This window comes from Rhincodon typus, chromosome 10 (genome assembly GCF_021869965.1).
Source record: "Rhincodon typus isolate 14 chromosome 10, sRhiTyp1.1, whole genome shotgun sequence".
Classification (NCBI taxonomy): domain Eukaryota; kingdom Metazoa; phylum Chordata; class Chondrichthyes; order Orectolobiformes; family Rhincodontidae; genus Rhincodon; species Rhincodon typus.
This window is the reverse complement of record NC_063341.1, coordinates 14,697,906-14,719,419: the sequence shown is the minus strand read 5'-3', so window position 1 is coordinate 14,719,419 and position 21,514 is coordinate 14,697,906. Positions and strand designations below refer to the sequence as shown.

General features: G+C 41.4%; 1 protein-coding gene across 6 annotated transcripts in view; it reads left to right on the top strand.

Annotated features, from left to right (window-relative positions):
- The window catches only part of LOC109914026 (eIF-2-alpha kinase GCN2-like), a 66,474-nt gene extending 51,700 nt beyond the window's left edge, over nt 1-14,774 (top strand). For 4 of the 6 annotated variants that reach the window (XM_048601856.1, XM_048601857.1, XM_048601859.1 and 1 more), the window contains exons 23-25: nt 2,834-2,908; nt 8,845-8,939; nt 13,133-14,774. In XM_048601856.1, the coding sequence (XP_048457813.1) occupies nt 2,834-2,908; nt 8,845-8,939; nt 13,133-13,214 (252 nt within the window). In that variant the 3' untranslated portion in view covers nt 13,215-14,774. The remainder of the gene's footprint in view (nt 1-2,833; nt 2,909-8,844; nt 8,940-13,132) is intronic. The other 2 variants (XM_048601858.1, XM_048601855.1) reach the window with 1 other exon arrangement.
- Nucleotides 14,775-21,514: the final 6,740 nt, after the last annotated feature.

The following is a 21,514-nucleotide window of genomic DNA, read 5'->3' as shown; positions in this document are numbered from 1 at the left end:
TAGGGGGAATCGAACGTTATGGGATAAGGCTGGAAAGTGGAGTTGAGGTTATCAGATCACCAATGAAATCATTGAATGGCAGAGTGGACTCGATGGGTCGAGTGGCCTACTTCTGCTCTACATCTTGTGGTCTTCTGTTAGAAGCTGAGTGGTGCCTAACTCTGTGTGCAGTCAGTGGGGACTGCTATCTGTCAGGTGGTTCTGGTACCATCAGTCACAGCACACACTTCAGACAGTCCAGCGACGTGAGAGGGTGGTCACTAGAGGGGGTGGCCGGTGTCAGGGGGTTAGTGGGCTCGAGGGGAAGCACTCCAGAATGATGTGGCACACTGTTGGACAATACTAGAGGGCCCCCAGAGACCAGTCCGTGAAACAGAAACTGATCTTCAACAGCCCTATCGACTGCTCCATCACTGCCTGATCAAAGCATGGACAACATTGTTAACTGCATTAATGACCACTGTAACTGCACTGCGCATCCGTTCGTGAGTCAGGGTCACAGAGGGTAGCCCTGTCCCCCACTAACAGCCTGGTAAGGTACCTGGACCCTTAAACACTGCAGGCACACAAGACTGCTCCAGGATGTAGGAGTTCTGGTAGCTTCCAGGGTTGTGAGCACACATTTCCAGGTAGTAGTAATGGTGATGACTGCATTACTTTGACATTCTAGCTGATTGACTTACAGTTATACTGCTTGGTTGGTTTCACATCAACTGTGCAAAAGATCAAATAGTCTGTGTAGAAACGAGGTAGGTCTAGGGCAAATAATCCATGTCTGCGGTCTGGTCAGTCACAGAGCACTCCAGACAGAGGAAATGAAACAAATTGGAAACTTAGACTTCTGATATGAGGAACATGGATGTACTTTTCAGGACTTCCTCAGATTCCTGAAGCTCATTCATACAGAACTTGAGGCAGTGGCCTGTTCCCATATTGAAAGATCTGGGCCATTATTTTTAATTATATTCTAGGTACCATCGAGCTAAATTGAGTGTCTAGCTTTGTCACTTACACCTTTATCCAATCTGATTGATATATATTAACCTTAATCCATTAGTGTTGGTTGACCAACATTCAATCCTTCCTCCTAGTTTCTGTTCAGGCCTTTGTGAAGAGGCTCCTCTGAGGCACCTCATCCATCTATCGTAAATAAAACTTGATCCGTATATAAAGTAAATAATTGACTAATAAAGCTAAATTCTCTATGTGAGATAAAACAGGCAGCACAAAGTAAAAAAAAACAAAACAACCTCTTGATCAGTATATACCACTAGGTGACAGTGTTTAGTCAGCAGATAAACCACTGGTTTTCCCATTACACTGAAGATGCCCCCAGCACTCTCTAGCTCGGCCACTAATTCGTGGAAACATGATCATTTTAATCCTCTGTGGCCAATTTATCTCTGTGCCCAACGAAGATGAAATGGGAATTCTCCATTGCAGTTTTTTGTATGTAATAATGGCCATATATTTGTGCACTAAATATTGAATCATTACAAAATTATTTTGTTTAAGCCATCCTTTGGATCAAACAAACTGATCTTGATGAGCTCAGCTATCGGTTCATCAGTATTTCTGTCTATGCTGCACTCTGAGGCCTGTCACTTTACAGCTTGACCTTTTTGGAGTCCAAGAATGTGTTGTGAGGACTTTTATAATGTGCTGTATACAGACTTTAATAGGACAGGAAAAAAAGACCACCCCCCCACCCCGAGTTAGTTTATTGGTAAAGCTTCCGTCAGTTTGGTTCCCAAGTATGTGATTTCCTCTAAAGTCATTCAAGCAGGCATTCTGAATGATGCACCTGTCAAATCTGCTGCCACACACTGTTTCCAATTGAAGTTCCAGAAGTTTCATCAATATCTTCCTGTCAGGATCTCCATTTTCACCAGATTTTATTTAGGAATTTAACAAGAAGAATGAAAAGGGCATTGACTTGTACCATTATGTCTGTTCCTCTCTCCAAAAATGGGGAGTTGATGGCCTGGTGGTATTATTGCTATAGACTATTAATTCAAAAACTTGACTAATGTTCTGGGGACCCGGGTTTGAATCCTGACGTTGCAGATGGTGGAATTTGAACTCAAGTTTAAAAAATATCAGGAATTAAGAATCTACTGATGACCACGCAACCACTGTCGATTTGTCAGAAAAATACCCGTCTGGCTCACTCATGTCCTTCAGGGAAGAAAATCTGCCATCCTCACCTGGTCTGGCCTACATGTGACTCCAGGCCCGCGGCAATATGGTTGACTTAAAACTACCCTCTGAAATTGCCTAGCAAGTCACTCAGTTCAACAGCAGCTGGGGACAGGCAATAAATACTTGCCATCTAGTGACACCCAAGACCCACAAGTGAATTTTAAAAACAAGATGCTGCCAGACTATTTTTTTTTCTGTTTTTACTCAGGAAGGTATTACTTTACACCTTTATGTTTTGTTTTTGGAGGGAAGGTCATGTACTCTGTGGGTTCATAACAGAGAAGGGAGATGCAGCGATGGAGAATAGTTGATGTAGGAAAATTGGAAGGGGACAGTAAAAGGATTTTTTTTTCGCAAAGGATGTTACAATCGTCATGATAGCCTTTGCTGTTCCAACAGTTTGAGTCATTGCCTAAAAAATGTGGCAAATTCCAACACAATTACCTTGACAAGTTACTGACTTAGCACAAATGCACATAAATGACCATAATTAGAACATACCGTAGGATGGGGTAAAATTTGTTATTAAAGGCAGCATTTTTTTGGAACAAGTATCATCACATTATTTGGGGAGATGTGCACTAATATCAGCTCAAGTTTTAAAAACCTGTCCTTGCGTTTTACTTTTTAGAAAAAACTTGCAGCTGAAAGTCTTGAAAAGGGAAGGATATTTGTTCTCCAGCCAAAGGGTGAAACAGATTTAAAGGTAAGCATTGTACTCCCAGTGAAGCTATTTAATAAGTGCAATTAATTTGAAAAGGTGTAAGTCAACTGCCTTCTTTCATCAAGCAATCCTCTGGGTGTAGAGACGCCCCTGCGTGCTGCTGGAAGGGAGGTGCAGGATTTTGACCCCACAGTAGTGAAGGAGCAGTGAGATGGTTCCAATTCAGGATGGTGTGTGGGTTAGTTGTAGGTACAGCTACTGTCCAGGTACTTGCTGCTTGCATGTGTAGGTAGTAAGAGATCGCAGGTTCGGAAGATGCTGCCGAAAGAACGTGCATGAATTGCTGCAGTGCATTCTGTAGCTGCCACTGTGCATTCACTGGTGAAGGGACTGAATATTGAATGTGGTGGATGGGTGCCACTGATGCACGATGCTTTTTCCTGGATGGTTCTGCTTCTTGAGTGTTGTTGGAGCTGCACCCTTCCAAGCAAGTGGGGAGTATTTCATCACACAGCTGACTTGTTCCTTGTAGATGATGGACAGGAACTGGGGAGTCAGGAGCTGAGTTACTCACTACAGAATTGCTAATCTCTGCTTCTCCTACAGAAGCCACAGTATTTATGCAGCTGGTCCAGGTCAGTTTTCTGGTCGATGGGAGTTTCCAGGATGTTGAAAGTGGGAGAATTCAGCCTTTGAGCATCAAGGGGAAATGGATATGTTCTCCCTTGTTTTTAGAAATGGCCATTGCCTACCATTTGTGTGGTGCAATTCTTACTTGCCATTTAGGTACCAAGCTTGGATGTTGTCCCGGTCTTGCTGCATGTGGACATGGGCTCTTCTGTACCTGAGGAGTCATGAATGGTTTTGAAGATTATGCACACCATCCATTTCTGATCTTGTAATGGATGGAAGGTCTTGAGGAAGTAGCTGTTGATGGTTGGACAAAGATCACTACTCTGAGAAACCCCTGCAAAGATACTGAGATGATTGGCCTGCAGAAACCAAAACTATAATTCTTTGTGCTAGGTATGACTCCACACAGCAGGGAGATTGTCCTCTGATTCCCACTGACGAGAGTTTTGCTGGATTTCCTTAATGCCACACTCAGTCAAGTGCTGCCTTGCTGTCAAGGGCTATCACTCTCACATCACCTCTGGAATTCAACTCTTTTTTGTCCATGTTTGGACTAAGTTTGTAATGAGATCAGGAGCTGAGTGGCCCTGGCAGAATCCAAACTGAGCAGCAGTGTACAGATTGTTGTTCAGCAAGCACTGTTGATGACCCTTTCCATCAGTTTCCAGATGATTAAGAGTGGACTGATAGGACGGTATTCAGCTGGGTTGCATTTTGTCTTTTTTTTTAAATTCCAAAAATATACTTTATTCATAAAAAAAGTCTTTGTATATATACATTATCACCAAACTAGTTTGGTTCTGTACAGTTGCATATCAAGTAAATAAACAAAACATTGGACTTTGACTCTATCCAAAAAAACCAAAGACCTCTCTTCCACAGACAATACTAATATTTGCATATATTTGAGGCACTAAGAGGGTCTGAAAACTGAACGGACCACAATTTACCTTCAGCAGGAAGACCTCAGACTGTGGTCTTTCCCCATTGCGCCGATGTCCTTCTGGATCTATTGATTGTAGATCACTTAACACTGTCTATTGCATGTTACTTCCATTGTTTGGCATAAGTTAAACACCTTGTTATAAGTTATACCTAGTGTGATCCTGGCATGCCCTCCTGCTCCCTTCGTTTAACCAGGGTTGGTCCCACGGCTTAGTGGTAATGATGGAGTTGTGGATATATAGCAGCGTGGGAGTGCAGATTGTGGTTGAATACAGTTACAGGGGTAGAGTAGCAATATGGGTAAGATTGCAGCTCCGCAGAAGACCCCCCCCCCCCCCCCACCCCCCGGCCTTTTAACCCTGTTCCTCTTTTCACAAATGCTGTTTGAGCTGTTGAATATTTCCAGCAGTTTTTGTTTTCATTTCAGATTTACAGTATCCATAGCATCTTGCTTTTGTGTGGATAGATTTTTGTTAATTAAGGTTTCCAACAGTTACAGAACAAAGGCAAGGAGTTGGAATGAACTAAGTGCTGCAAATAAATGGCTAAACAGGCTTGAAGGGGTGAATGACCTCTCCTTATTCCTGTATTCCTCCCTTCATTCTGGCCCTTCTGACTATTAAATATAGATGTAAAATTGAATATAGATAATTCAAAAATGTGACCTTCCCCAAAACTGCTTCAGAGTGGAGGTTTTGTTAGGTAGTCAGTGATTGAGGAGATTTAGTTTAAGGTATCGAGCTCGAAGAGAAAGCCAGTTGTTGTGTGTTGGTTCCTACAAAGTTTCACATTATTCTGCAGTACAAACTGCCTGTGCATACAGCTCACTAAATATTAACAGGTAAAGTACAGACATTTTCCAGTCATTAGCACATAAAGTACACAGTGTGACAATCACCTTGCAGGGTGTAGAGGCAACTTTATCGAAATATTCAAAGCACAGAACAGCACAGTTTCTCAATTGGCAAAGGTGCAATGCAGGAAACATATAGTTAAAATTGAGACATGGAGACAACCCTTAGGCATGGATTCCACATTGATTGGGAACTAGGATGTAGAGAATTGGCATAAAGGAGGTACTTTTGGATTAATAGGTTGTGAAAAATGTCAAAGGCTGCAAATTTTCTATACATGTCAGTGATTTGGACCAGTGATCTGGACTTGGAAAGCTGATGCAAGTTAAGTCAACTGAAGTGTGAAGAAAATCACAGAATGCTCCAAAAGAATATACTGCATATTAAGCACATGTATAGATATATTGAAGATGGAAAAAAAAAGTGTTTTTTGAATGCATTAGTCTTTTATGGTGGGTGTGTAGGTGCACCCAAATAAGGAAAAGGGTAAATGCAGCATTAGCCTTCCGAGTTTAACTCCAAGTATAGGATACCCGACCAGGGGAAGGGCATATGGGCCAATGAATCAGCGGGTAATACTTGAGGTGAATGATGAGATACTGGATAAAATTGGGCTAAATAATTTGAGTTGAGAAGGTTAAAAGGTGGTCTGATGGTTGGGTTTAAAATAGAAAAGGGAACTGCTGAACTCATAGTGGAGAACATTTCCATTTTATAATGGGAGAACACCTTAAAATGAAAGCTAAACCAATTTGGAGAGTGAAAATAAACAACAGAAGGCTGTGAGAATGTATATCAAACTGCCCAAGAGGTTTTCTAAGTGAAATCAACCAAGATAGCTCAAAGTCAGAGAGATAATTACATGGGAATAAAACTTGTTAAAGGATAATAGGTTTGCACAACATAGTGGGCTGAAGGGCCTGTAGTGTGCTGTACTGTCCTATGTTCTATGTTCTGTTTGGAGATTGGATGAGGACTGTGCATTCAAGAGGTGAAACTGTCATGACTAACAAAGTTGATGGACCAAATAACTTTGTTGCTTCTATGTCCTTAGCCTTTGAATTCCATAATGATAGTTTTCACCTTGCACCTAAACTGTAACCCCAAGTGCATTTGATCCCAGCTGATGGATTATGTGTTTGACAGCTGGGATAGACATAATGTATTAAAGTGCAAAGAATTCTTGGCATTAATATTGTAGCTTGATATTAGCTACATTCATGGTGCTGTCAGATGGCAGGCTGGGTACTGTGGGATAACAGGGGACGTGCCCCAACAGGCCAATATAGTCTTTGTTGCGTCTCAAATTATAGTGAGCACTCCGTTGATCGAGAATGTTCAGGAGGTAAGTGCTTTTAAAGATCACGCTTTTTACAGCTAAACCTACACGTGGGAATGTGGGGCCGCTGCCCACACTCAGCCAAGGTTTTGCATGATCCAAGATGTCTGGTTATCTTGGCAGCTGCAGAGGATGACTAGCGCAGAGTGTTTCTCCGCTTTTGCTGCAGTCCATGGAGGGTTGCTAATCATGACTTTATTTCCTGATTTCTCTGTCGGGAAGGGGAGGAGGTAGGCTGCACGGAGTATTTCAGCCAGTAAAATGATTGAATCCTCCTGTTGGCATTATCTGCACCTACATGTCATAGAAATACATTTATATGTGCTTTCAGCATTGCTTAATCTATTTGTCGTTGACTTTTTCAGTGTAAGGTAACTGACGATTAGGATTTACACCAAATGAATATACTTCAGGCATAGCTGCCTTGACGTACAGTCATGCTGAAGGTACTTTTGTAACTAGAAAGACACAGTTAACAGATATCTTTTACCTTGTTGCTTGGACTGTAAGACATTTTATAAGGCATGAAGTTAAAATCTGCACAGCACTGAGGTATTATTTATGAAGTTTAATCTATTTTAAGCAATTAGTACTTTGAAAGGATAATGATGAATTATTGGCTGTGTACAAGAGGATTAGGATAAAACATGACAGATAAAGGAGGAGAGTGGAATTCCAGATACAAAATCAAAAACAGGTGCAAATCTTGGAAATTTGGAATAAAAACTGAAAACATTGACAGCTTCAAATACAGAAGAAACAAAAACACACACACACAGCTTTTTGCTTTACCATTTTACAACAATAATAAGTGTTCACATTGAGATCATATGCCCCTATTACATGTCTCTGTTAATCATTTTTAATTACTCATAAAAAAATGCGGTTAGCTACATTTGGATTCCCATGGAGCTACACATGGTTTGTGGCGAACACATTGTAGAATACTGGATTTGGAGAAATAGGGTGGTGAGGTGCAGATGGTCACGTAGTTCAGATAAACTGGAGGAATGACATTCTTTATGTTGACTGACAACAGAACAAGTCAGGTAAGTGCTTTGTTTGCTTTAGAGGTTTGAATTCTGGCACAAAGCTAGATCAGGACAATGTAAAACGATTGGCCTGTCACTTGGAAGGCTGAACCAGCCACCATACAACATGGTGACTCAACATGGGTGACCAAATAGGGGTGTGATAGGCGTTGAGACTATACCCTATGATACCCACTTTACATATAGAACGTTTGGTTACCACCCCTTGCATTGATTTGTAATCCCTTTCATTTCAGTTTTGTGTTGTGTAAGTAAATTAGCTTGAAACTAGTGTCTGTAGTCAATTGTGATACTTTTTATGGCGTGCTTTCTACTTTGGCATTGAATTATTTAGTATTACAGGGGGTCCTAAGTTTATGAACTTATGAATGCTCATACTTCCAAATGCAGTCTCATTCAGGGGTGTAATTTTAAAAACCTGGTGCATGAATATTTGCTGTACTCATGAGTGACTCCTTTTATATTGTCTTGCATTGTTTTCATGATGGAATGGAACCTGTTCACAACCCAGGTACTGCTTTTTACTTAAAACTCAAATGTGTCTGCAAATAGTGCTTTACTGAACACTGCGCGTAGTTGTGTCATCACCTAATTTAATATTATTTTCTAGGTCAATGTCTCTCTAAAACACTCTCTTTTCACTTGTTGGTTTGTAGAATACCATTTACTCGAGGTAATCAGAGAGGCTGACAGGTGTAAATCATAAACATTGTCAAAAAGGCTGGAAATTCACAGAAAAGAGAAAGTTAATGTTTCAAGTGGGACCCTCGATCAAAATGAGGGTCAGATCTTTTCCTGTTCTGTCATGACAGTTTTGATGTGAAGAAATAGATTATGTGTGATCTTGTAGAAGTAGCCATTCAAAACCTCAACCGTACACCAGGGGGGTATCTGAACCTGCCTTGAAAAGTGCCCTGCTGTCCCTGTATAGTCCTTACTGGAGTTTTCTGATCCCTTGTCTACTCCAGCCGTCCATTATTAACATCTCTGTCTTATCTTGAGAAACTTTTTTTCGCCCTTTTTCCTTTTAACGTGTTTTGCGGCAAAAGTGAATTGTAACACATAGGCCCTCTGCAGGTAATAGGGGCCTGCAGCCACCTTCAAAAGGTGATTCATTTTAAAGGCACTTACCACCTATTTATCTATTTTCTTTAGGTTTTGCTATATGACGGAGGAAACGTCTCAACCATAAATAGCATTGAGAAGTTTTTAGAATGTGTGCAGAAGACCACAAAGCTGACTCCGTCAAGGTAAAATATTAGGAGGACATGCCATTTGATTATAAGTATGTACAGTTTGAATCGTTGAAGTGTGCATTGTTGTATCAAAATGAATGGAATATCCAGGCCGCTCACAATGTACAATATTGAATTGTGCAAGAGAATTACCTGCATGCTCCCGAGGTAAGAATTGCTGCAAAAATATAAGTTATTTAAAAGCTTCTGGCGTGTGTTGGAACTTATGACAATATTTCCGTGGGAATCGGATGAAAACGTTAAAATTATATCCAAGGATTACGATTATCAGAGAAAACAGTGGATTGGGAAGAAGAAATGAGTTTTGGAAGAAGAAAGGGTGGTACTCTACCTGTATAACACATTGAATTGGGGCAATATGAATCCATTGACACAACACAAACGTTTATTTTGAAAATAGTGATTGGGTAAGGGATGTGTATGGTTTGGATGTGGTAACTGGTAAGTATGGATTGCCAAGAAAATTTAAAAGACTTGGGTCCGGAGTTTTACCATGTCAGGGAGCTTACCCAACTTCCCCAATTTTGCACGATGGGAATGGAGTCGGCTTGGGATTCACATGTATACACCTTCCAGATCCGGCTGGTCTTGTAACTCAATAGCATCGTCCACTCCTGAGTGATTTTAGTGAAGTAAGTGCCTGAAACCAAAAGTGAATATCATTGACCAATTAAGAGAAGTCTGAACCTTTATGGATTTGTGTAGATAGCCAAGGTACCCCTTTGGATCTGGTCCCGGGACTGTTTTTACGGTGATAAGTGTCCTTTGGTAGAGGTAAAGTACGCTTTGAGAGAGAGCAGGGGGTCATGGGAATCGGTAAAAGTAGACAGGCTTGTGTGTAAACAGTGCATAATTTCATTGGGGTCGTCACTCTGTCAAAGGAGCTGGTCAAGACTGTCAGGCATTCAAACTCCAAGGCAAATAAGTTTTTTAAATGGATTGTTTTCTAGTTCTGTCCGCATACATTAGCATGAGGATTTTCATTTTTGGATGAGTGTGACATGACTGATTTCACAAGGATCACAGAGATTGCCTTCTATTTCACAGTTTTATCGATAGCTACAAGTGATTGTGGACTCTTTTCATATGGGACTCTAAATTCCTATGCCTATTGCACTTGAATTAAATGTTTGTCCTTCTAAAACTTTACTGAGGTGAGGGAACTTAAATGTAATAAATGTGTTGCTATGAATTTGGTTTTTTTAATCAATGTAATGAAGTTTGCAATACAGTCGAGCTCATTTAATAGAACTATATTTCTTCTTATTTGTACATGGGTCCTGAGATGGTTACTGAACGAGTTGGCAGATGAAAGGCAAAGGATGGTGTTGGAGGCATGGGACAGCATCATTTTACATAAGGGCTAAAAAGAGGCAAGGTATGGGTCGCAGGGCATGCGTTGGCATGATGGTGAGGGGGCATATTGATTGGTACAGGGAATTTTTTTTATTCAGTTACGGGACGGGGGCGTTGCTGGCTGGCCAGCAATTATTGCCCTCTCCTTGCTGTCCTTGAACTGAGTGGCTTGCTAGGCCATTTCAGAGGGCATTTGAGAGTCAACCACTTGCTGTGGGTCTGGAGTCACACGTAGGCCAGACCAGGTGAGGATGGCAGATTTTCTTCGCTGAAGGACGTGAGTGAGCCAGATAGGTTCTTCCTGACAATCATGGTCATTGGTAGATTCTTAATTCCAATTTGTTTTTTAATGAATAAGTTCAAGTTCCACCATCTACCGTGTCAGGATTCGAACTCTGGTCCCCGGAACATCAGCTGAGTTTCAGGATTTATTGTCTAGCAATAATACCACAAGGCCTTCACCTCTCCATGGAGGGTCTGAAGACCGTAGGTGTTTTCTACCGGGCATACGCTGGCATTGAGGAAGTGGATGCCATGGCAGTGTGTGTAAGCAATGTTAGCTGGCATGGAGTGTCATGGAGAGTGAGTGGCGAAGGCAGGAGGGATGCTTCATGCCATAATCTTTTTATTTTTAAACTTTGAACGTGGTGTTGGAAGTTCTGAGGCGTCCTGCCTCAGCAAGAGGCATCTACTTCACGTCTTCACAGGTCATCTGCCCCGAGTTTTAATCTTGCACGCATCCCCGCCCCCACCCCCCCAACCTGCGCACTGAAAATGGGCAGCCCATATACGTTACTAGAGCTGACAGAATTCTCCTGCCTCTGCGCACTTGACCCAGGAATGAAAGTCTTAGGCACAGATGCGGAGGTTTCCTTGCTCGTTAAGTTGTCTGGAGGTCGGGAGGAAACGTTGACATCTGTTTGTGCTTTGCTCCTCGCATTGGGTTGGGGAGGGTGGTTCTGTGTTTACACACGTTTCTTTTTATGAGGCTTTCCTCCAGTTGTTTTTGCTTTGCTGCTGCTGTTGAACTTGTAGTGAAGCAAGTACAATAGAATGGAAACTCCCTTGGCAATCCTCTGACTCAGAAATGACAAAAAAAAAGAGGGTAAAAAGAAACTGCTTTGAGACAGTGTGTGTTTGTGATGATCACTCTTTATTGCAGCAACCATCGCTGTCTGTGACAAATACTCTGACCCTTTTGCCTTTAACAAGCGCATACTGTATTTCATTTCAGTCCACATAGGTTCACTGTAATCATACATCTGTCGACCTGCAGTGGCATAATGTCTCCAGCTTCTCTTCCTCTTAAAAACCCTGTACTTTTATTGTCTCACTCCAGCTTTATTGCATTCACTGAGCCTACCATGGCAACTGCTATAATGAGCAGTTCTCGCTAGATAAAAATGTTTGAAAGCAAATGAAGGAATAAAAAAAAAATCATTAAAATGTGATTGCATAGTATTCAGTAAACAAATATTTATTTACCTCAGGGTAAGTGGAAGAGCTTATTACTATTGCCTTACTTTGAACTAAAATTGCATTTGGCTATGTGATTTGTCATGTCGGTTTGAGTTCGGACTGTGTTTTCAATTTCAGCAGTGAGCCTGTGATTTGCCCAAAAACTGCTAATCCTTCTAAGCTTTTATTTAGTTTCAGGAAAGTGTACACAAGGGCATCTTGGTGTCTCAGTGGTTAGCGCTGCTGCCTCACAGCGCTAGGGACCCAGATTCGATTCCACCCTCAGGCGGCTGTCTGTGTTGTGTTTGCTCATTCTCCCCACGTTTGTGTGGGTTTCCTCCGGGTGCTTCAATTTCCTCCCCCTAGGCAGGTTAGGTGGATTGACCATAGTGTTTAGGTGGAATAGCCATTGCGGGATGCAGGGTTGCAAGGATTGGGGTGGGTCGGTGTGGACCTAATGGGCCAAATGGCTTCCACACTGCAAGGATTCCATGAAAAAATGCACTCAAGGCATTGCAAGGGAAGCCTGTTGACTGACTGATGAGGGATCAGAAATAGTTGTGAATTCAGACAGATGGATTCTCGTTGTTGAAAAGGTAGAGGGTGGGGATTTGGCGTCTCTCTACCCCCTGGCGCTGTGAGATGAGGTGGCATTTACTTGGACAGGAGGTTACTGTGTGTGCAAACCCTCCTTGTTAAAGTGAGGAAAGGTAGTCTTGCAGACAGCCTTCATGTCCGTTCACCAATTGATGCCTTTAAGCGGTTCACTTAAAGCCTAATCCCACCCACTAACCGCCAGCATTCAATGGGTAAGCAACATGGTGACTAAGAAGAGAAAGGCATTCCACACGTACAGGCCCTTAGCGCCTGATTTGAGGGACCTGGCATCCAGATGGATGTGCCCGCTGGGAACTACCTACTGCCTTTTGCATGTAGCCTCCTGTCACACCGAGTCACACAGTAATCTGCTCCCTGTAAATCCCATCCCACCCACCTGTCCCTTTCTTGAGATTTAGTGATTTTGCCTTAGGGCCTTACTGAAGTAGCCACCGCTCTCAGTGACAGGTAATGGAGAGCCTACACCCCCCCAAGGGGGATTTCTGCCCTTCTGTGGTGGTGCAGCAAGGAAATTACTCCTCCGGGAAGTCAAAGCAACAACAGTAGGGGGCACTCCCCCACCCCCTGCCCCAATTAGGTACTTAATTCCCTCCAGGATCCCAGAGATTGGGATGGTGGGTATACTCCCAGTTTTGCGTCATCAGGTCTCCACCAGCTGACTTAATTTCTGCTCATTGTGTTCAATTTGTAACGTCGTTTTAAGAAGCTGTTCTGTTGTATGAAATAATGTTTTGTTTCTCTGCGTTTCAAACAAGCAGGTGCTCGCCAAAGAGACGGCTTCGTTCCAAGAGGCGACTGAAAGTACCGAGGCAGCAGTGTGCGCACAGAAAGTATTGAAAATTGCACGTGGCTTACTGATCGCTATGCAACTGTACACATTATCTGAAAATTGATTATTTTTGCAATTTTTTTCTCACAATTTCTCTTGGTCTTGCTTGCTTCGTACTGGCACAGATTGAATCATGATTCCCTACGTTGTGGAAACAGGCCATTCAGGTCATCGAGTCCACACCGACCCTCCGAAGAGCATCCCAAGCTGACCCAGCCCCCTCCCCTAACCCTGGGACCCCGCATTTCCTATGCAGAATCCACTTAACCAGCACAACCCTGAACCCTATGGACAATTTAGCCTGGCCAATCCACCTAACCTGCACGTCTTTGGACTGTGGGAGGGAACTGGAGCACCCAGAGGAAATCCATGCAGAGATTGCGAAAATGTGCAAACTTTGTTTCCTTTTACTGGCTATAACAATTTTGTTTTTATATGAAAGAAGTGGGTGTTTTCCGAGTATGATCCCAATTAAGTCATAAGGCAGCAAGTTTTGTGAGTTTAAAATGAAGAATTCTGACACACTTACCCTGAACATATGTAAGATCACCCACTTGATTGCACAAATATATGTACACTAGGATTGATCAATTCTCCCCTCTTCCATGAAGCAAGTGTGGTGTATTGAGTGAAAGTTGACATGAAGATATTGTACAGCACTGGGTTCCCAGCATGCTCTGCGGTTCATTGTCATCAGTTTTCCAGGAGATTGGTCCTCAGGTGAACCTGAAGGTGAAACAGGTTGGGGCAGTCCCTTTGTCTCATGGGATCTCCTGCTTTCAAGACGTTTCTTTATGGCTTACGGCTAATTCGTGGTTTGGCTCCCTGAGAGTTGAACTGCCTTTGGGTGATTTTTAAAGTTATCAACAAATGGTACCTTCGTCACATGACTTCTCACAAGTTCCGGAAGTTCCTCTTACAGGTAAGGAGATGTGTTGTGTTGGTGCCAACATCCTGTGTTGTGGTTTACACTTTTAGTGTTTGAGACACTCAGTTTCTGAGCTTTTGAAAGACCCATTCAGTCTATTGTTAGCACCCCACTGAGGAAAGGACATGGATCAGTAACAGTGTGGGATATTCCTATTTTTTCCCTTTTGAGACAGGGGAGTGTTATCACTCTACAGTGACACTTGAACGACCATCTTTTAAGCATTTTGTATAATTCTAAAATATAAACTTATTGTACATATTGGCACATGTACAGGAAGAAATTAATTATGATTTTAACAATATAAATATTGTAGATACTATTCTTTTCTATCACTTTTAGTTTGTATATTTTGTGCGTTAACAATTTGGACTCTCCCTGTAAGAAAACGTTGTATTGTGTCATAGTGATCTCTTAAACACAAACCTTACATTTACTATACTCAATGCTGACTTGTCAATATAATTCAAACAAGTGTGAAATGTTACTTCCACAGTCAGATCTATCCCACCAAGTACCAGATACTAATGTCACATAAGTGATGTGAGGTTTTTTTAACAATATTGTGTTGCGTTTATAATGCTGTCAATATTTTACATACACTGTTAAAATGTTTATTAAATAATAATAATAGCTATGGTGCACTTTTTTCTATCTTGGCAATGTTTTCCTCTTCCTGTATCACTCCTGAAGACATCAGATGTTTGCTAAGTGTGTTTTCACAGCCTCCTGAACCTTACACCTATGGCCATTTCATAGATGTGAGTCTAGTTTGCGAGTACTAACAGGTTATTTATCACCAGATGGAATCTCAGCAGGATTTATTCCTGTACCCACACTTTCGTTCATACCAGCATGTTTCAGCAGGGGCACTATATAACACTTGGGAATGAGAGTTTGTGACAATTTGCACCTTTCTAACTCCAGATTGGTAGGGTCCGTTTAAGTCCCATTTGCTTTGCCCCAGCTGAGATCCGCTAACTCAGTGCAGACTGAGAAGAATCTCTGTGATCTTCCAGGTCCACACAGTCTATTTGTGGGGCTTAATACAATGAATCACAAGAGGAGCCTGAACATTAAACTCAAAGATGGTTTGGTTGATACTCTTAAGAAATTCAGATATAGTCAGTGTTGAAGTGTTTAATTTAAACTAATTGCTTTTGCCAAGATATTCGACAAGCTGCCATCACTTGAGCCAGGAAATTAGGAAGGAAGTATGTGTGTCAGTTGAAATCATCGTTGTCTTACAACCTGCTGAACAGTGATGTATCGATTTCTGTTTGACACCTCTTCATCAGTCATTTTCAGCTGTGGTGCCATCGTTTGAACATTGTGGACTCTATTGACTTACCTTGTGGCAACTGTTATCCTTTCTCGTAGGAACTTTTTTTATTCTCCATATGAGTCGGAAGTTATGTTGATATCCGTGTTGTATTTTAGCCAGTAAACAATTTCCCAGGTATGAAGTAGGAATGGTTATGAGATAGATAATAGGAATTTCAGTTACAGACATGATCTAATCCTGTTTGACTGCAAGCTTCTTTCTTTTAATCATTTCTAAATGCCTACTAACCTTTAGCGTTTATTTATAATTCCAATGCTACAATTTCCATTGTTCAGACTGAGCACTGCACAGACTACAAACCAAAATCTGTAGGAGCGGGACATACACCATTACACCATCCTGTCTCCAGCTCCATACCTTGCTAAAAATCCAGGCTGAGAACAGTGGAGTGAGGGTGATGGGACATACACAACTTGAATAGACAGTAGCACCGACAATCTATCTCATTCACTAAAGTGATTTAAGGATTAACAAATAAGTAGGAAAGGCGATAAAAGGGTGGCTCAGCATCATATGAGATCGGATTGAGGGATGCTAGAAAGATTTTTTTTAAATTTAAATTTAAAAGGACAGTTCATTACCAGAAGGGGTAATGGCCTAATGGTATTATTGCTTAAACTCTTAAACTAGAGACCCAGGTAATGTTCTGGATATCTGGGTTCGAATCCTACCAGGCAAATGGTGGAATTTGAATTCAATTAAAGAAAAAAATCTGGTATTAAGAGTCTAATGATGACTCTGAGACCATTGCCAATTGTTGGGGGGAAAAACCCATCAAGTTCACTCATGTCCCTTTTAGATATGACTCCAGACTCAGAGCAATGTGGTTGACTCTAAACTGCCCCCTGGGATAGACAGTAAATGCTGGCCTAGCCAGCAATGCCCTCATCCTGTGAATGAATTACGAAACAGACTCCATGGTTTAATCACCTGAGCCAGGCAGTTTTATTAACACTCATTACCCATTATCAAGTTGTTAAAAGGCTTGACTTTCTGTGGCTAGTTCAACAGGCAATTAATGTAAAAATCCAGGAATTTCTTAAAAACAGCCTGGTAGGTTAGGGTGAGGTATGAGCTGAAGCAAACCAAGATGCATATAAATCAAACAGCAAGTTCTGGAGAGCAAAGTTTTTTTTTTAAATTCACTGAACTTGTTGATCAATCTTCCAATGATAATGGTGACTCTTGGTCTGATGCAGTTATTGTGATGACCTTTGACCCAAAAGAAGTAAGCTAAGGAAAGTTTATAAAGTCTTTAAAATGTGGGGAGTGATGTGAATACTTGTACAAGGTGTAACTTTGTTGCATCAACTGTACAAATTGAAATGAACCTTTTTAATTGAAGTATCTACCATCTATTAATTCATGTTTAATTGCACGTTAATTTTGATTTGTTTTAAAGTGAAAGCCAAAAATTTGGAATTTTATTGATTTCTCTTTTGGGGTCATTCGGTAAATTTAGTTAATTTGGCCTACACTACCTTGCACTAGAGGAACTGTGACACTTTTTCAATTTGTCCAAACTGTTGATAGTACTACACAATCATACTAATTATGAGTGGTGGCTTTGACAATGCAATATCTGAACAAGGCCACTACAGTCAAGAATGGCTCAATCAGTCTTCCTCATCAGTGGAATCAGGTTTTGTCAACTGAAGGATGGAGTTCTTTACCCTCAGCTCCAGATAACGTATGCAAACTAATAGGTATCTGGTCATGTTGTTCTGGGTAAGCAGCAAAAAGTCTTTTCAATGAACTGCAAAACTACAACTAGCTGCTAAACTGTAGTGCACCAATGGATGCAATATCCACAAGCACCTGCTCCTCCCACCCCTGACAGTCCGCTGCTAATACTGACAATCTACAAAATGCACTGACGCAATTCACCAAGGCTCCTTAGACAGCACTATCCATAATCATGACCAGTACCATCTAGAAGGAAAGGGGCAGCAGATATATAGAAACACTAGCCTCTCCAAGCCATTCACCCTACTGACTTGGAAATAGATCGCTGTTCCTTCAGTGGAACTGGGTTAAAATCTTGGAACTCTCTCACACCATTGTGGGTCAACCTACAACGCACAGACTGCAGTGGTTTAAGGTGGGCAGCTCACTGCCACCTTCTCAAGGGCAACTAGGGATGGTCCCAGCCAATGGTGCCCACATCCCATGAATGAATACTAAAAACTCTCAGACTTTCGAAACCTTAAATATATCAAACGGCATCTGAGCTGCCTACAGGAGATTCTAAGTGACAGAGGTCCTCAGATATGGAAGGGATGGCTCCTTGTGCAGTCCCGCCCCTGAGGAAATGTCCTGGGTTGTGTGGAGAAGTACATAAGGTGGTTAAGACCTCAGTGAAGGACACCTTTATGTTGGCACCAGTATTTTACTGATGGGGTAACAGCTACCCCCTGCCAAGTGTGGAAGCCTTCATGTCCATTAATGAAACATCCTGGTGGTAAACTGGGAGGTCAGCAGAGCTGGAGGCTTCAAACTGAGGGCAGGAAAGGCCTCAACTGGCCTCGGCTGAAATACTTGTAGGTGGTTACGGAAATTCAGCCTATTCAACAGGTGTGTCATGTTGAACAGCCAGCAAAGTGGTTATATATCTTCAGCATACTTTGGGCAGGAGTGACCTCCATAACTTTCACCTGTTGATAGAGAAATGACTGGGATCTGGACAACTTCTGATTCCATCTTGGTGAAGACATCCATATTGCCAGGGTTGGCTTTGGCATAGGGGTCATTATGTGGAGCTGAGGCACACTGCCACCACCGTGAGGCATCTCTCAATGATTATGTGTTTGCATCACCTACCTTTAGAGAAACATGGCAGTGCAGGAGTTACCTGCCCATGCCATTGCTGGCCCCTGTGCCCATCCTGCTGCTGTATTTTCCAAGACAACAACAAGCCCAGTCAGAGCTCCCATTTGCACTTTCAATTTGCCTTTCACTGAGATCCTGCTTTCGAGGCGGTGGCCAATGCTGCGAATTGGGTGTCAAAGTCACTTTCAGACTAGTTAGAACCTTTCCCATTAAAACATAGCGCTGTATCGCAGATGCTGATGTGGTACAGGGGTGAGATGTGAAAACGATCCAAATTCCCCTAAGTGGCCCATCGACTTATAAAACAGGAAGACCAGTGGAGAATCCTCTTGTGATTTCACCTTTGACATCCAGGTTTGCCAAAATAGATGCAGTTATTATGATCTTGTGATCTTGATGGAACTCAAACTATTAACCAGCATCTTCCCCATTCCTTCACTTACTTTACATGGACTCTGCACCCCAAGTAGCTTAAATGTTTTGCAGGTGTTTTATGCTTTATATATATTCATATCACACCAGTAACTTGTAATACAAATGTTAGCATTGGTAAGATTGTCATTAGTAAGCCCTATGATGGAAAAATACACTTTCAAGATATATAAATGGGCAACAAAATGACTTTGAACCTTTTCTCTTTTATCACACTGCATCAAGTTGTGCACTTGCATTAGTATTGGAAACACATGTCACCGATATGAGTAATTCTCCCTCCTGAAATTAAATATCTTATTTAGAAGTTGATAGTGTGTGCTTTAACATTCAGCAGCATGTGTGTAGCTTGAAGCATCTGTTCCTTGTTGATGGATAAAAAGGCCAATTACTGCCGACATTTATGTAGATGCTATTCGCAGTGAAATGCAGCTGTGCACGTAGTGACTATAATCTGTTCCTCTATATTCTTCCATTTTTATGCAATTTCTTCTTATGGTTTACAAAGAGACATTTTATCCTGTTTTTTTTTTCCAAGGCATATTGAGTTCAAGCATTTTGTTTAGCTTGTTTGTGTTTCATTTTAGAGAACGACGAGATTTGGAAGAAAGCAAATGTTTTAAAAATGTAATTTATGGCAATTTAAATTCAAACTTGATAGGTTGAATCAAATCTAAACAATATTAGAAAAGGAATATTATCACAGTCTTATGCTTTTAACAATCTTATAATACTGATCTAACATTGCAATGAATGTAAAATGAATGATTAGGTTGATCTTGTAACATTTTTAGGTAAGCTACTTTGGGTTCCCACTGATACAATGGCTTTTAAATTGTGCTTTTATTTGAAACTGAAAATCTTTCAACTTGTATACATTCTTCTGCTATAGAACCACATAAATCTAGCAGAGATGTGCGCATTTCCAAATAAGACAAACTCAGACTTGGCCATTTTCTATCTTGGACACTATTTGCAAATTCATTGCTGGAGAAACATGGAAGGTCTGCAGCAATTTCTGTTTTTGTTTCACATCTTCAGCAGCCATAGTTCCTTGATTTATTCTCAAGGTCAAGCAGTTTTTATTTCCCATCTATGTTTTGCCTCTTGGCAGTATCATCGACAAACACAGAGTTAATGCCCTTGTGTACACTAACCAGTGGCAGCTCTATCTCACCATCACTTCTCTTTAACTCTGACATTGTGGCTGAATTTTCAGACTGTATATTTAACAGCCAGTACTGGAGAAGCAAAAATTTCCATTAACTAAATATTAGGAAGATTAAAGACATTATTTTGATTTCCTACTTGAACTTCATTCCCTAGTTATTAACTCCATCCCTCTAATATAAAATAAAACAAAAAACTGTGGATGATGGAAACCTGAAACAAAAACAGAAATTGCTGGTGAAACTCAGCAAGTCCAGTAGCATCTGCGGGAAGAAAGCAGAGTTCACAATTTGAGTTCAGTGTCTCTTCATCAGAACTGGCAACAGCTCAAGGAAGTCTGTTTGCAACCCGAGTGTTATATTTTACCACGAGATGAGGACCCGTAACATATTTGCACCATCACAAAGACCACCCATTTCTCCCTACATCACATCATTCAACTTTGCCCCGTTTCAACTCATCTATTGCTGAAACCATTAACCAGGCCTTCATTAGTTCCAGTCTGGTCTTTTTAAACCTCTGCTGTCTTTGTCTTGACTGGCAAAAAGTTACATTTACCTATCAGGCATGTGCTCGGTGACCTATGTTGCTCCTGGCTGAATGAAGTCTTGACTATAATATTCTTATCCTTGTTTTCCCTCCAATGCCTTTCCCCTCCCTATCTATATAATCTCTTCCAACTCCACAACTGTCCTGGATATCTGTGCTCTAATTCTGGTCTCTTATGCATTCTGTACTATGTTTTCACCATTGATGGCCTTGCCTCAAGTTACCAATTCTGGAATTCCCTCCCTATGTCTTTCCACTTTACTTTTCTCCTTTAAGACCCTCCTTAAAGCCTATCTCTTTGACTGTGCCTTTGGCCATCTGAGCTAGTGTTCCCTTATATGCCTTGCCATATTTTGTGTTATAATGATGCTGTGAAAAACCTTGCGATGCCCCATTGTGTTAAATGCACTATACAAATATAAGCAATAGTTGTTAGAGCTGCACTAATGAAGTAAACTCTCTGATGTTGCTTGGATACCACAGAATTGTGGAATGTAATGAACAGTGCTGCAGATTGACTGAATTCGTAGTTAATTCCTATTTCTCTCTGTTGTTTCTAAAGGGCTGTGGCAAAGGTATGATAAGGCAGGTGGTGACAGGCAAAAGGATGAGAAATGAGAGAGCAAGGAACAATGAGTGGGATGGGAAAGGGTGACCAGCGAAAGGTTAGGGGACTAGGCATGAACAGGTTCATGAAAGGTTTATAGAATAGTTGAAACACTATTAGACTCATTAGGCCGAGTCAGCTTTTCCAGTGTGAGTAGATCAGCTCATCCCATTGCCCCACATTTACTCTGCAGCCCTGATTTTTGTTTATATCTTCAGGCACGTGTCTAATTTCAACATGAAAGCCACGATTGAATCTGTCTCCATCACACTCCCGAGCAGTGTATTTCAGATTTCAACATTCACAGCATAAATAGGCTTCTGCTAATGTTTGCATTGGTTAGAGCATAAGAAATGGGTGGCATGGTGGCTCAGTGGTTAGCACTGTTGCCTTCCTGAACATAATGGGCAATTTAGAAAGACCAATCCACCTAGCCTGCACATCTTTA